Source organism: Pleurodeles waltl, chromosome 9 (genome assembly GCF_031143425.1).
Source record: "Pleurodeles waltl isolate 20211129_DDA chromosome 9, aPleWal1.hap1.20221129, whole genome shotgun sequence".
In the NCBI taxonomy this organism is placed as follows: domain Eukaryota; kingdom Metazoa; phylum Chordata; class Amphibia; order Caudata; family Salamandridae; genus Pleurodeles; species Pleurodeles waltl.
Window position 1 is genome coordinate 157,819,888 of NC_090448.1, and position 14,985 is coordinate 157,834,872.

Here is a 14,985-nt window from a genome sequence, read left to right on the forward strand (position 1 = left end):
AAGTGAAGCTTTCAGTTAAGGAATACACTCGGAGCACAGCCAAGGGTCCAGGACTGTGTGGAGAGTATTTGGGGGGTAAGAACACACTCATACAGAGGACAGCAGATAGGACCAGGTCAGGTCCAGGTGAGAATGGTCAGCTGGAAAGAAGAAAAATGCCCCTCAAAGCTTACTTTAGCACTGTAGCTCAAACAGGCATTCAGCCAACTGACCACTAGAGTCACTTCTTGGGTCCTGGGTTCAAGGCAAGTAGGCTAGTTCTTCTTCTGATTCTTCTCAGGTTCAGAGGTGTTCTGGCGAGGGTAATGGGGATTCCACCTTTATGCCCATAGCCGGTCTGTGGGTGAGGATAACCAGTTACCATACCATAGCCAACAGGGTAAGAATTCCCAGTTGTGACCCTACTCACCTTTACAGAAATTCCTGTGGGTTTTACTGTAAACGTTCCCAAGGTGGCAGGACCTTCTCTTAGAACACCCTGGGCACAACCAGAGGTGGGACAATGATAATGGGCAAACCCTCTTTTGTAGCAATTTTAAACCTGTACTGGGGCAGACATCCCACCATCTGGGTTTGGAGCAAAGCTTCCTAGAGGGACAAAGAAAGGGCAGGCCTGGTGTCAGGTTCATTTGCTAGTGAAAGGATAGGCCTCTTTGAAGTGTAACACATCCTTGGGCACACCACCCAGGTCATCCCGTCAAGGAAAGGCCAACACCTCCCCACACCAAAGCCCTTTGTCCTCTGTCTCGGAGCAACCCATAACTAACAAAAGGGAGCCACCAAAAGTTAGGAGACAGTTGAATCCTGGCAGAAAGGCCTCCAGGTGTTTATGCAGGGAGATGTAAACAAGAGTCCTTGAATTTCACTTCTTCTCTACCGAAATTAAAATTATACTGTGTTATTATGTAAATTAGTGTTTTCCTATTGGTCAGCTAACCTTGACACAGTGAAAAAGGGTTTTGGGGACTTTTGGTCTGTCAGGGTATGTGTAACAATTTCTACATGTCCTACTTTTATATACTGTGCACCCTGCCTTATTGGACAGTATGCCTACCTTAGGGGTGACTTATAAATATTTGAAAGGAAATTTAGGGCTGTAAAAGGGATGATTTTGAAAGGTCAAATTGGCAGTTAAAAAAACTGGCCAGCCAGGCTGCAGAGGAGACATGCTATACAGTGCTACTCTAGAGGGTGGCACAATGAGTGCTGCAGCCCACTAGTAGCATTTAATTTACAAACTCTGGGTACATGTAGTATAATATACTAGAAACTTCAAAGTAAATGAAATGGGCCTATCAGGTCTGTGCCAATTTCAACTCATTTTAAGGGATAGCACGTCACTTTACTCCTGGTTAGGAGCCAAATAGGTTTTCCAGCTTTCATCAGAACCCAACTATCTATTTACATAAATGTTTCTTCATTGAGGGAATAGAGTGTCATTCCTCACACATACACATGCCATCCATACATAGGAGTGTGGTTAGTATCACCACAGTTAGCTCCTGAGCCTTATGGTAGGGCAAGAGAGTCTTGGTTATTTAACAAGTTCTTGTTGTCTGTGAGAATAGGACATATAATTCTTTTAGGATGAGAAAAAGGTGCAATTCTTACTACTTTATAGAACCATGCTTGTGATGCACTGCATTCTCAATTTAAGGATATTTTGTGTACCCCCAAAAAAGGAAAATAAATCCATTCAGTGAATTATTCCCATAGGCTACTGTCCATTGATCAGTGTTCATTGCTTTTGAGCTAGGTTTGGCCAAACTATTTATTACATACAGACATTAGAAAAACATTTGTACTTGTAATTAGTAATCCAACTGATACAACAAAGAACATACCCTACCTTGAGGTTATCTGGTAATTCAGAGCGTCCTGCATAACCGGGGTTCATTGTGATGGCCACAAAGCAGTTAGGATTTAGCTTCAGTTCGGTCCCTTCAAAGTTGAACACTTCCAGATGCATCTGGATGGCCCGTTGAATGCAGAGGATCTGCTGAGCTACCACAGACAACACCTCCAACTCTATTCGATTAAACTCATCAAAACAGGCCCAAGCTCCAGAGGAAGCCAATCCTTTGAAAAACTAAATGAAACAAAATGACACAGGAGCAAGACTTGCATATTCATACAAAATACTCAAGCAGTAATTGATAGTGACTTTATCAAGTAGCTTCATAATAATATGACAACTTTAGTTGAGGTAGAAAAATTTACTTACTGTTTAAAAAAGGTGCAGCGCAGTATAGAGAACAAGGACAGCACACTTCTGTCCCTATTATATGTTTACATATTTATAAAATGATGTCTTCTTGAAAGGACTGATGTTACTGCAACCACAAAGTAGTCTTTTTCAGTATGGGATACAGGACGACAAAGCACTTAAAGTGAACTTGTGGGGACCTCCTCCCCTTTTCCACTGCCACCAATTACAAAGTCTGCATTTTAATCTTAAGCATTGGTATGTCTTAATTCACCTGAGATCTAAACAATGTTGTGACATTAAACGGAAGCTCAAGGATCTTTTGTTGAGATTGGGGTGTTAATGAAATAAGCCTCTAGCATTAGGATAAAAGTAAGGAAAGACCATGGGTAGGAAAATGCCCCTTTAAATATGGTCACCCCCCACTTTTTGCCCCCAATGCTGATGTGCATGACGCTGTTAGTGCACTGGAAGCCTGCTAACCGGGCCCCAGTGCATGTGCTCTCTCCCTAAATTGTTTTGTTGACATGGTGAGTTCCTGATTGGCAAGACTGTGCCCCCTTATAAGGCCCTAGTAGATAGTACCCAGGGCATAGGTGGTAAAGGGATCTCCAGGGCTGCAGCACGAGTTTGTGCCACCCTAGGTGACCTTCACAAATTGCTGGTGGCAGGCCTGCCACTGCAGACTGCCAAAGTGGTGCAAACTGCTCGAGTTCAAATGTGCCCACACCATGAGTGGCACAGTCCCATGCACTCCCTTGTATAGTCGTCAGACACCCCCAAGGAAGCCTCTACATCCCAGGAGGCAGAGTGCATTATATTTAAGGTACAGACATATAAGCATGAGCTTCTATATCTCTATGTCTATGTCTTTCCATTAAGGTACATTATACATGCAGGCCGGTCCATAAGATAACGTGGGACTTAAGCCCAGGCACACCAGTGCTGCTAGCTCCTTCATAGTACCGCCTAGATATGTCGAGTTTGGTGTCAAAAAACCTGCTTTCTCTCCCCTAAAATGAATCTGGTGTTGATGGACAGCTGGCATGCACCCAGGTGGCACACTAGAGGTTGCCCACTTGTTTACTACCCTTCTTTATGCTCTGGCCAAGCAGGCCACACTTTTTTGCGAGCCTGTTACCACAAAGACAGGTTTCTGACCTCCTGCCAGTCAGAAACAAAGGCTGAGGCAGAAAGGAGGTCACACCTCGTGAATAGAGCCATCAAGGGGAGAGCTTCAAGAGCTTCACTGCCCCTGATAGTCATCTGTGCTGTCCCCCAGAGGACAGCACAGATGGCTTGTGGACAGGTGGGAAATTAGGTATGCAGGACTGTGCACACCCCCAGCAGCTGACCTCACTTCTAGGGTGAGCAGTCCGGTCTGTGAAGTAAATTTTGATTTCTGCCATCTTAGGAGTGGCAGAATAGAGGGTTTTCGGTAGCTAAGGGTGACCTGTCCCACCGGATGTGGTCACCTCAGATTAGCTGGAGGAGCTAGCTGCCCATTGGCCACTGGCCTCCACACCCTAACTCACCTAAATCCAGGATTTAAGGAGCACCCCTTACATCAGAATGTCGGATATGATCGACCAACTTCAAAGAAGGACCAGGAGGAGCTCTGCATCACAGACAACAGGACTCTGCCCACTGCAACAAGACAAAAGAGGGATACTCTGTCCCTGAGGCACCAGACTAGGAGCTGCATGACCGACTCTCATCCTTGGCTGAAATTCGACACTCCTGACCAGAGGGACCCCTGTGGAAGCCAGGAGCACCTGGAGTCTCCCTTGTACTAGTGGCACTAGTCCCCTGCAAAATGTAGGTAAAAACACATGCAGATTCTGAATCTTCACCGGCCATCGGGCCTGTTGTGGGATCATTGAAAACCAGGTGGTTGAGTATCTTCTGGGAGTTATAGTCCAGCCTGCCTCCAAGTTTCAGGTCGCTACCCAGCTCCCTTGGACTCCAGGAGGTTCCAAACGGATTTCTGCACTCTTATTGCTGCTAAGGCCTGTTGGTTGCCAGTCTGGTAACTAACCTCTTCACTCAATGCTGCAGGAGAAGGGCACAGCCTGCAACTTGCCTCCTACATATGCAACCCAGCTGAGATTTTGCAACTCTTTGTCAGCGATGTTGTGTAAGCAGTAAAATCAGTACCAGTGTGAATACCATTCTGCACCACTGACAGCCAGGACAACTGTGTACCCAGACCCCACAGACCAGGTAGAAGTGAACTGACTGCTGTGGCCTAGTTCCAGGACCACACAACCCTTTTCCTAAGTGCATTTTTGCAACCAGTGATATTTCTCCCATAGACTTCAATGCAACGTTTAAATGCCAGTTCTGCTGTGATTTGATATTGTTTCTCAAATATATAGCTCCAGTTTTACTTACACAATTCTGTTTGTTTTGGTGTCTAAATTTATATAAAAATAGGCTCTATTTTTATAAATTGATGTTGGATTTCTTTCAAGTCCTGTCAGTTCCTTATGGTCCATTTGTGCTGTGAAATACTTAACACATGTTCCTCTAAGTAAAGCCCGACTGCTCTTTGCCACACTACTAGGACTGAGCTAGGGATTTACTAGTGTGAATCCAAGGACATTCTCTGGAATATTATGAGAGTATTACATGGTGAGAACAACCCCACGCCACATAATACTCCATTTTCCTAAACCATGACAGTTATTTGTGGTGTCAACATCTGCTGTATCTGGGATCTCACACATACAGACACAGAAATATACCATAATAGAACCAAAGAATCCGTAAAAGGGGTTTCTTTGAGAACTTTGGATCAAACTCTACTGGTCTAAACAACTTATCCTAAAGCCTGTTCAATGGTTGGCTAAAAAAAAAGTTCATAAAAAAGTCCATCATAAGTTCCAGGAGCCACAGAGCAAATGGAACAATACAACATGCTTGGAGCTTCATTTGAATAGCTCCTGTATGAAATGCAAGAGTAGTGGTCCAAATGCTAAGCCTCCTCACTGCTCTATTGTTTAAATCATGATATGAGAAAACCATTAAAAGGAGAACTCCTAGATGCAATAGACACTGCAGAAACACTAGATAAAGTATTCCAATCAACAGATGAGTCAGAATCTATATCTGTGTGCCTTAGGTAGCACCTCCATGCATTCTTTCTATCAATGGTGATGTTTTCCACAAGCCTCTTCCTCAGACTCAGTATCTCTTATGAGGATGGCCAAAGGGAGTCTCAATTCTAGAAAATGACAACCTTTTTCTGGAGAAATCCCATCTCCTGGCTGTGGCTGAAGCAGAAGCTGGATAATACGAGGATCTTCTCAGAAGAATCTGACTTTCTCGACATTAATGAAAGTACCATGATAGTGAGTGTTTAGACAACATATGTTTGTCAGATCATCAACCAGGAAAAGGAGTGTCACAACGTGAAGTGGCAAAAGTGGTGTCTTCAAAGAAGAAGAGGGAGGAAACTTGCCCTTCCCCAACAAGACTGACACACGTGCTGGAGGAAAAGCTCTCTTGTCAATCTCTCCTTTTTAGGTTTCGCCTGTACAGCGCTTGTGCTTTGCTTGCGAAATCTTTTATCTTTAAAAAGAAAAATCTTAAAGGGGGCTAGTAGCCCACCCATGACTTACCTGGACTTACCATTGGCTGGCTCCCACCAGGCTCCTACATCACATTACTTACCATTGGCTGGCTCCCACGTGGTCTCCACATCATACTACTTGCTCCCACGTGTCTCTTAGCTGGTCAATGCCTCCTCCTCGCCTCGGTCGTCGTGCAATAAAGGCTGGCCTCAGGCCCAAAGACTGCTTCCGGTAACTGTCTCCTTCCAATTGCGGCATGTAGGTGCTTCTTATGTACTTTAAAAAAATATTTTCTCCAAACTCACATTTTTTATAATTTTATTTTGTACTCAGCACTCCATATGAGTGTGTCTGCAGGCTGTGTGAAAGACCCCAGTATGTCAGGGGACTGGAGTGAGGAGTGCAACCCGCCCTGTGTATTTCTTTGAACTGTGACTGGTTTAGTTTTGCTCTTCTCCGTAAAGGATGGGATGCTGGGGTCACACTATTGGTGATTTGAGTCTGCCAGCGCCTTTTGTCAGTCAGTGAGGTAACCGTGTTTATTCTATCTCCTGTGGATGGAAGAAACTGCCACCCCTGGTGGGACAGGGGACTCTGAGGCTTTGAAGGCAGAATCCCATGCACACACATGCCCCGCAGGGAAGTATTTCAGTTCCTGTCCTGCTGGGTGGGTCATTTGCTTATGGAGCTTAATATCTCTGTAGCAACGGCAAGGTGACTGTAGCTCAGTACAAGGAACTGAGGTAACCAACGACGTGCACAATTAAATGCCAGCACAAAGGTTTCCTGCATCCATTACAGGGCGTAAACCTCACATAAATCCCATGTTTTTGACTTTTGTACGTGAGTGGATTACTAAAGTGTACCAAGGACATACAGTGAGATGGTTCAACAGCTTTATGCCAGTTTTATTGTCAGTAAGAATTGGATTTTTGATCAAAGGGAAGGATGCAGCTTGGGTCGTAGAATGTGTCTACCTTGACAGCACACATGAGACTTTAGTGAGACGGCATTTGTGGGCAAGAGCTACACCTTAAAGCAAAAACTATGATTCACAAGCCAGCAACATTTTCTAATGAAGGGACACTTGGCTCACTGTAGGTTTCTGGCGAGAAGATCGCTTAGATTAGAGTTCCATTGGCACAAAGGCTTTCACTTTTAGGTGGAGTAAATTGTTAACCTTCGTCTGTAATTACTTTCTGTGTTATTTTTTTCTAAAACTTCACTTGCCATACGATCTTCAGTAAGTTGGTGAAATTTTCGAAAAGACAGGTAAAGAAATCTGATATTTTTGTGAGAGGACATCCCCTGCAAAACCTTTTTGATGGGTTAAATTGCGCGAAACATGGACATGAAATCTGAATTCACCCACCTCTACTTGTGATGGGTAAGGGGAAGTCGCAAGCATAAAGACTATGGATAGTCCATACAACCCATTCAGGGCTCACATTGCATTGGTCCATCATAGGGGCATTGTATGGTTAAGACGAATCTACCATAGCCCTTTAGCCCTGAGGATACGTCATCAGATAGCACAAAACCATAATGTTTTTTTTTGCAGAAGGACTTGCTTTGGGGCAATTAAACTTCAATGACAAGAGTGCCTTGTTTTTAAAAGGGATAAAGACATGGTATGTTTAATGCAATGATTTGTGGACCAGGGATTAAAACCATAATCCTAAAATCCAATATATAATATCAACATGTGTAAAATGCACGGAGCAGAAAGATGTCCATATACTAGGCACCACCTGGTGCTAGTAAAAAGTGTTCTACTCTATTAGTAGCTATTGTATTACACATTGGGCAAAGTCTTAGGCATAAAATAGGGTTTTCATCAAAGTTTTGATGCAGAAAAATAGCACAAAAATTCCCAAAAAACTACCTGAGCTCGGTCGAAGTACTATCTATATGGACGAAGCAGCCTTCTTAATTAAGGATTGTGGAAAATTAGGAGTACTGTTTATTAGAGCCTGTATGGGAACACCATGACGTTTGCCTTAAGCTTGAACGGTCAAACGGATCAAACATTACTAAAAACATAGCGACGTGCTCGCAGCACAGTGGAAAGGTTTCTTTGTAAAGGTTGACTGGCCATCATTAAGTTACTTATTGCTGTGATTGGTTATTAAACTGGTAATAATGAGCTGATTGCACAGGCAGTGTTACCATGGGTGTAAATGACAAAATAATAAAACAATTGTATCACAAAATGTGCTTCATTACGCCGCACAATGTATTTTGTCTTGCCGCACGGTTTAGCCAAACATGCCACATAATTTAGTCCTCTGCTGTCCAAATGGTGGTGGAGCATTCAAGACCACATTTTGACCACATTGATAATACGGTGCCTCAGGGTGTCATTTCAAGTCTCTTTGCCATCTTGTCTTCCCGTATTGCTTTCCGATTAAGGGAACGGTAATTTTATACAATTATTTCTCTGGCGTTGTTCTTGGCACCATTTATCCCAGCTCTATGCATCCTAAATGGGGGGGTTTAAATGGAATCAGGCACATGACCTGCCAAAGTAGTGAATCCACGATTATAACACCGTTTTCAGGACACATTAGTGGCAAGGGGGTACTCCGACACATCTGCACACCCTGTACACATATGCATGGAAGAATTACCATTTTCAAAATGCAATAAAACGGATACATTTGCAAGTTTCGATGACTGCGCGTGGTTTTGTTTTCACTGGGTGCCATTTTGATATGGGAGGTGTGTGAAAATGTATAACAGTATTAACTGGGTTGTATTTTTCAGCCACGCCGTTGTCACTGGTTTTAGAAAAGGACAACTTTCCAGTGTTCTCAACTCATATACATAACAAGCATTGGCAAAGCCAATATGTTTCACCTCTGTGAAATCTATTGTTTTTGTCAATGTTTTTAAGACATGTTGCACAGAGGCGCTAGGTGTTGTACAACATGGCTTAAAGTTTTTTAAATGATCGATGACTCGGACAGCGATGACCACGTCACGGTGCTTTTTTATTTAACTTTTTGCTATTGCTTGTTTAAATTTGTGGTAAACACCATCTTTGCCCCTCGGCTTCTGTTCAGCTTTTATCACAAATTTCACAGTCCTTAATAGAGTGTGTGTGTCAAGAAGATAAACCACACAGACATCACAGTCATCTTTCCATGACATTTTAGCACCACAGGCTACACATCTGTCTAGAAGTGCTTGAATGGTGGCTGAAGGGAACCACAGGTGAGCATACCTTCTGGAAAAGTTGATAAGTAAAAAAACTTTCTTTTCAGAAAAAAAGATTTAAGGAAAGAATAAAACATCAAAGACAGTGAATTATAGCAAAAAAAAAAAAATTTGGTGACTGACTGCATATAGTAAAAGCATAAAAGGCTTGTGATCTTCCTTAGAGGATGGAAAAAAGCAATCCATCTTGCTGAATTTTTGGGCATGGCGGCTGTGAGAAACGACTGTGATAAACTGGGTCATTGGTTGGCTGGGGTGCGAGTCCTGGTTAAGCAGAAACCACAGTCCTTGTTAGGATGAGACACAAGTCAACTCCAAATAAACTTGTGCTCGACCCTTTGGTAGCTTGGCACAAAGCAGTCAGGCTTAGCATGGAGGCAACGTGTGCTGTATTTATGTACACTCCAAACAGTAAAAAAAAATGAAAGTCAGCACTCAAAAAGGATCCCCAACTAAGTTAGAAAACCAGAGTAAAATGTAATAAATAAAGTAGACTAAACAACAAATCTCCAATCAGTAGAACTGGAGTTATGAATTTTTAAAGATTTTAGTAAAAATAGCACCAAAAAGCGCCAATTTGGGACACCTAGTCACACTGATCCGGGTCAAAATCACACTTTAAGGCTGACCGCTATGGAGCACAGGTCGGCTACAGTCACCAGGTTAGGCCAGCTATAGTTTACCTTCTCGAATACGTGCCAAGAGTCCTGTTCACAATGAAGGGTCCGTGAGGAGCAGGGAGAGCTTCACGTTGGTGGTCCCCTGCTAGATTTCAATGCTGTGGTGCAGACAGCGAGGTCTTGGTGCAGACAGCGAGGTCTTGGTGCAAAAGTGCCCTTTGTGGTCAGGAAGGGCCCAACAGCTTTTATTCAGTTCCATGAGCCACACCAAGGGTCTAGCACCTGAGGGTCACCACTTGGGGGTAGGGAGCTCACTGCTGCTGTGTCCACGACTGAAGTTGCAGGTAGAATTCTCTTCTCACCCAGACAAGAGGGCAGCAGATAATGGGTCAGCACAACAGGGCAGAAGTTCCTTTAGAGCAGCAGTCCAGCAGAGTGGCAATCCCTTCAGCAGCACAGCAGTCCATCTTCTTGGCTGAGTATCCAGAAGCCCAGAAGTGTACTGAAGAGTTGGTATCTGAGGTCCAGTATTTATACCCAGTTGTGCCTTTGAAATGCAGAGGTGCCCTGCCTTCCTGACCCTAGTTTTAGACTAATACAGGGTGTATGCAGCCATTTTGTGTGGATACATGACACAGACAATTTAAGTGTACGTGGGGCTGGGCCTAGCTCCTGCCTCCGACCCTGCAGTGATGGCCCATTCAGTCACACCTTAGCGCTCTAATTTGTGTGGCTTTCTAGGAGGAATAAACAAAGCCCAACTGTCAACTAAACCCAGTCATGTGACCTAGAGACAGGCTGCAGCACTAAATGGCCAAGGCAAGAAAATGCCAACTTTCTAAAAGTGGCATTATCAAAATTGTAATTTAAAATCCGAACTCACAATAAGTTAAGTTTTAAAATTACAATTCCAGAGACACCAAACATGAAATGGTTATCTGCTCCCATTCGGAAATTAAACTTATAAAATGCAATATGGTAACTCCCATGTAATCCTAAGGGAGACGTAGGCTTTGTAGTAGTGAAAAATGAATTTAAGAGTTTTTCACTACCAGAACATGTAAATCTCAAACGTACATGTTCACCTGTTTAAAAACAATGTACCATGCCCTTTGGGTAGTCAGGGGCCTACCTTAGGGGTGGCATATATGTATTAAACAAGAAAGTTTGGGCCTGGCAAATTGTTTGTTTTGCCACGTCGCAATAACAGTTTAAAAATGCACAGGCTGCAATGGCAGGCCTAAGACATTTTTTAAGTACTACTTAAGTGAGTGCCGCCATCAAAGCTGCAGACCCACTATTATCATTCAATTTGCAGGTCTTAAGGACAGGTAGTGGCACTTTACTGGGGAGTTACTAGAAAATTAAATATGCCAATTGAGTATAAGCCAATGTTACCATGCTTTTGGGGAGTGGGCACAAGCACTTTAGCTCTGGTTAGTAGTGATGAAGCACACAGAGTCCTAAGACCAGCAAAAACAAAGTCAACAAAACAGGAGGTGAGAAGGTATAATGTTAGGTTGGAAACCACACTAAGGATGCAAGGCCTAACAATGGCATGATGCAGTCTTCTAAAGTTCATAAAGAAGCAAGGTGAGCTTGCACTGTGGTGGAGTATTTTGCATTGAGGGTCCATTCCCTGCACTATAAAGTCACCAATTGTGAGACAATAAGAGAAAAGGCACACCTGTATGGATAACAAGCTGCACAACAGAAGAGGATACACTGAAAAAGAGTGCACTGGAAAGAGTTTGTATTAGAGAGTGGAGACTGTATCAAGGAAAGAAAAAGGATTAGGGAAAGGAAGCTGCAGTGAGAAGAGGCAGTACTGAAAAGAGGAGGACTCACAAGTGAAACAGGGAAGGAGTGCACAATCGAGGAGCTACAGAGCAGGAGCTACTCGAGGAAAAGGTTATAGATTGAAGAGTGTACACAGAGTGGCAGTTATTTATGGAATAGGCCATGCCTGGAGGAGGCTACAATTAGCAGAGACTGCACAGAGGAAAGTGCATACTAAGGATAGGCACAGCTCTGGAGTGAACCCAATGAGGAGGAATCCCCTTACAGCAAGGTCTCAATAGAGAAAGGTCCCACTGGGAATATGTCACACTGCACAGAGGCAGCACATACAAGAAGCTGCACAGGTAAACAGAAATAATGAGGAGAGAACACTACATTAATAACACACCACACCAGGGAGAATAATTCACGCTGGTGAACGTCATCCTGGAATATTGGAGGCAAAGTGGAAAGGACTGAATAGAGAAAACCATGCCAGAAAAAGACTGCTCTAAGTAGAGTCGTCAGTAGGGTGATGAGACATCAAACTGGCAAGAGTTGGTACTGAAGGACAAGACACATTGGGGAAAAAAATCTCCTACGGTAAAGAGAAACTGGGACCAGGCTGCCCTAGTAATAAGATGGATGAGATAAGGCCATGCAGAGAATAGGCCTTTCATGGGAAATGCTGAGCAGAGAAAAGGTCACAGTGAACCAAGGCTACCGTAGGGAGAGGCCAAACAGTGCATATCAACCATTGAGGATAAATGCAATTCCCCCAGGAGAAACGCCCTTACACAGAAGATACACTTGAGATTGACTACAATTAAGGGGAACCAGGGGTGTGTGGCCATGCCAGCACCTAAGATGGCTGCATGGCGCTGAAGCTCCAGAGTTGATGGCCCATTTAGGTCAGTTTTGTGAGGCCATCCAACGTCGTCCGTTTGCCAGTGCAGTGCTGGTGATCTACCTACACCATGACCGGCAATCCAATTTCCTGACCACCTGATGGGTGCCTGTTTGCTCTGGTGAGGGACGGGTGGCAGCCTAGCGCTATCCTCAGGGATCCTGAAGTGACGGGGCCATGGGTGAGTCTGAGGATCTGAGGCTACAGAGCCCGGCTCGCTTGCTATTGCCCTGCCTAGCCCCGACTTCCTTTGACCTCTTGCTGCGAAGCAAGGTTTCTGCGGTGCGAGATGCCCTCACTCCATGCAAGGCATGAGCTGGTGCTTGGCGCCTCTAGGCCCATTTGGCATGGCCCTTTGCATCCCCCACAGGTCCCTGCTTCTGGATATTGTCTGGCGGCCTTTGTGGGTTGCGGACCAGCCTCCTTCCCTCGTCTGCAGCTAATTCCTTCTCAGTGTAGAGGAGTGCCCCTGTCTTCATCTGCCTACATATGGAGGACAACCAATTTCCGCTTTCAGTGGTGCTTCTGGGCCTGTCCAGCCTCATGCTGTTCCTACCATGCATCTTATGGTCTGCCCATGAGTGGCTGTTTATAGACTCTGTGGGCTGTGAGGCCTGCTTCCCTACCTCACCGGCTGCTGCAATCTGACCAGCACAGAAGACTACCCCTGCTCTTATTCTCCTCTTTGTGACAGATGACCATTATCCTGCCTACAGAGCACACATTCTGAGGCATCTGGTGGCCCTCAGGAACCCCAGGATGAGGGGTGTCTGCTATAAAAATTCTAGCTGTGGCCCTTCACCCACCTACAGTTTGTTGACTGCAGCGACTACCCCCTTGCCACACGGTAAGTTCTTTGCCCCTCTGGCTACTGTCTCAACTATCTACAGCGCATCCCCCTTTGAGTGCGCTTCTGTGTACTGGGGGCTTGTTGGAGTCTGCCTTCTCCACTGGCCGCCTTGACCCAGCCTGAGTGCTGGGGGCGACTTGTTGCTGCCGCTCCAGCCGGGATGTTCACCCCTTGCAATTCATTACATTCACACATGCAGACAACACCCACTCACACACGCACACACAACACCCCCTACCCTCCTACCGCCCTCCCTGTTGGACGCCTGACTTAGCTTGTCCGGCGAGGAGGTTGTCCGGCAGGGACCAGGCGCTTAGCCCGTCAGCAGCACCCCTTCATCAGGACACCAGCAAGCCGTATTACAAGTGTAATACGTCTGGTGGAGTCCATTTGGCGGGGCAGGGCCAGTGATGCAACCGTCCATGCGCCTCTGCCCGCCAGCGTGACTACTGCAGGATTTCCGCCCAAATGTGGCGGAAATACTGCAGTACTTGTAATATGGTGGGCGGAAGCCCGCCAGAACTGGCAGTCTTCTGATGCCTGCAGCTTTGGTGGTCTTTGAAAAAGACTGCCAAAGTCGTAATGAGGGCCCATGTCTACCGCAGTGGGCCGGGCTCACTATTGTTCAATTCCTTACTTGGGCTATTGGTCTCCCCATTAACAAGCTGTTATGTTTACTTCAACAATGACACGGTAGCACCCTTTGCATGTTAATCATCTTTCTCTCATATTCCAGAGCCATTCTACATGAGGGCATCAACTACCATAGTGTTGCCGCACCCTGCGGTGTATACCACCTTGATTAGAGTTGATATGCTCTGTTGTATGTATGGGATTTGACAGCTCTATGTTTCGCTGGTGTGGGTGTGGAAATGGGTTTCTTTTGATTACATATTGTCACATTTGCAGAGCTTGTTCCACCTCTCCTTATGTTTTTTAAAGGCAACTGGGTTCCAAACATAGGGGATCTGAGATGAGGGACCAGACCTGTTGTCTTGGAATATTTGGGGTCCCAACAACCCCAGGAAGGGTAAGCAAGTACTCTCCTATCTGTCCCGCAATGGCACTAAACTTGCATTTCTTCAGAACACACATCTCTCCCCAGGGATGATTGCAAATATGCATCGACATGGGGGACAATAGGTTCTTTGTCTGTTATAGCTCATACCCCTGTGGGTGTGTACCCTGATTCATAAACGCATCTCCTTCACATACTGCAACAGCTTCTTAGATAGAGAGGGCAAGTACATAATTGTTTCTGGTATCCTGGCAGGCAAATCAGTCCTTCTACTTGATGTTTATGCTTCCAACCTCGATTCTCCCTACACCTTCCATGAGCTCTCAGGTCTCATGTGGTGCTCAGAGGCTGAATTGATTTCTTTGTGTGGTGATTCGAATTTTAGCCTACAACCAAATATTAGGCGGGCTATAATATTAGTGGCAAATCCTGAGCATCTTACATGACATTGTAGACGCATTCCAACTCACTGATGCATGGCGGTCATGTAATGTCACCGTCTCTGACTACATGTTCGACTCTGCGCCGGATGCTGTTTGGACTCGTATTGAGTACTGGTTTGTACCAGAGACCCGACCCCCACCTCCCTCCGGATATAACTCACCTCTCCAGCACTCTATCCAAACATGTGCCAGTTTGGATGGTTTTGCAGATATTGTGCAGAGGTGATCGGACTATTTTACCCTTAACTCCAGTTCAATCAATAAGCAGGCTGCCCTATGGAATGCCTTTAAGGCGTATATCTGTGGTGTCTGCATTGCAAACATGCTGGTATACTTTGTGGTATTAGGCCTGACCTAAGCCACAGAGT

At 45.0% G+C, this 14,985-nt stretch overlaps 1 protein-coding gene across 1 annotated transcript in view; it reads right to left on the minus strand.

Moving 5' to 3' along the window:
- Positions 1 to 14,985, minus strand: part of DNAH12 (dynein axonemal heavy chain 12) — a 937,015-nt gene that overhangs the window by 623,396 nt on the left and 298,634 nt on the right. Inside the window, exon 27 of the mRNA XM_069206470.1 lies at positions 1,850 to 2,089. Coding sequence (XP_069062571.1) covers positions 1,850 to 2,089 — 240 coding nt within the window. The remainder of the gene's footprint in view (positions 1 to 1,849; positions 2,090 to 14,985) is intronic.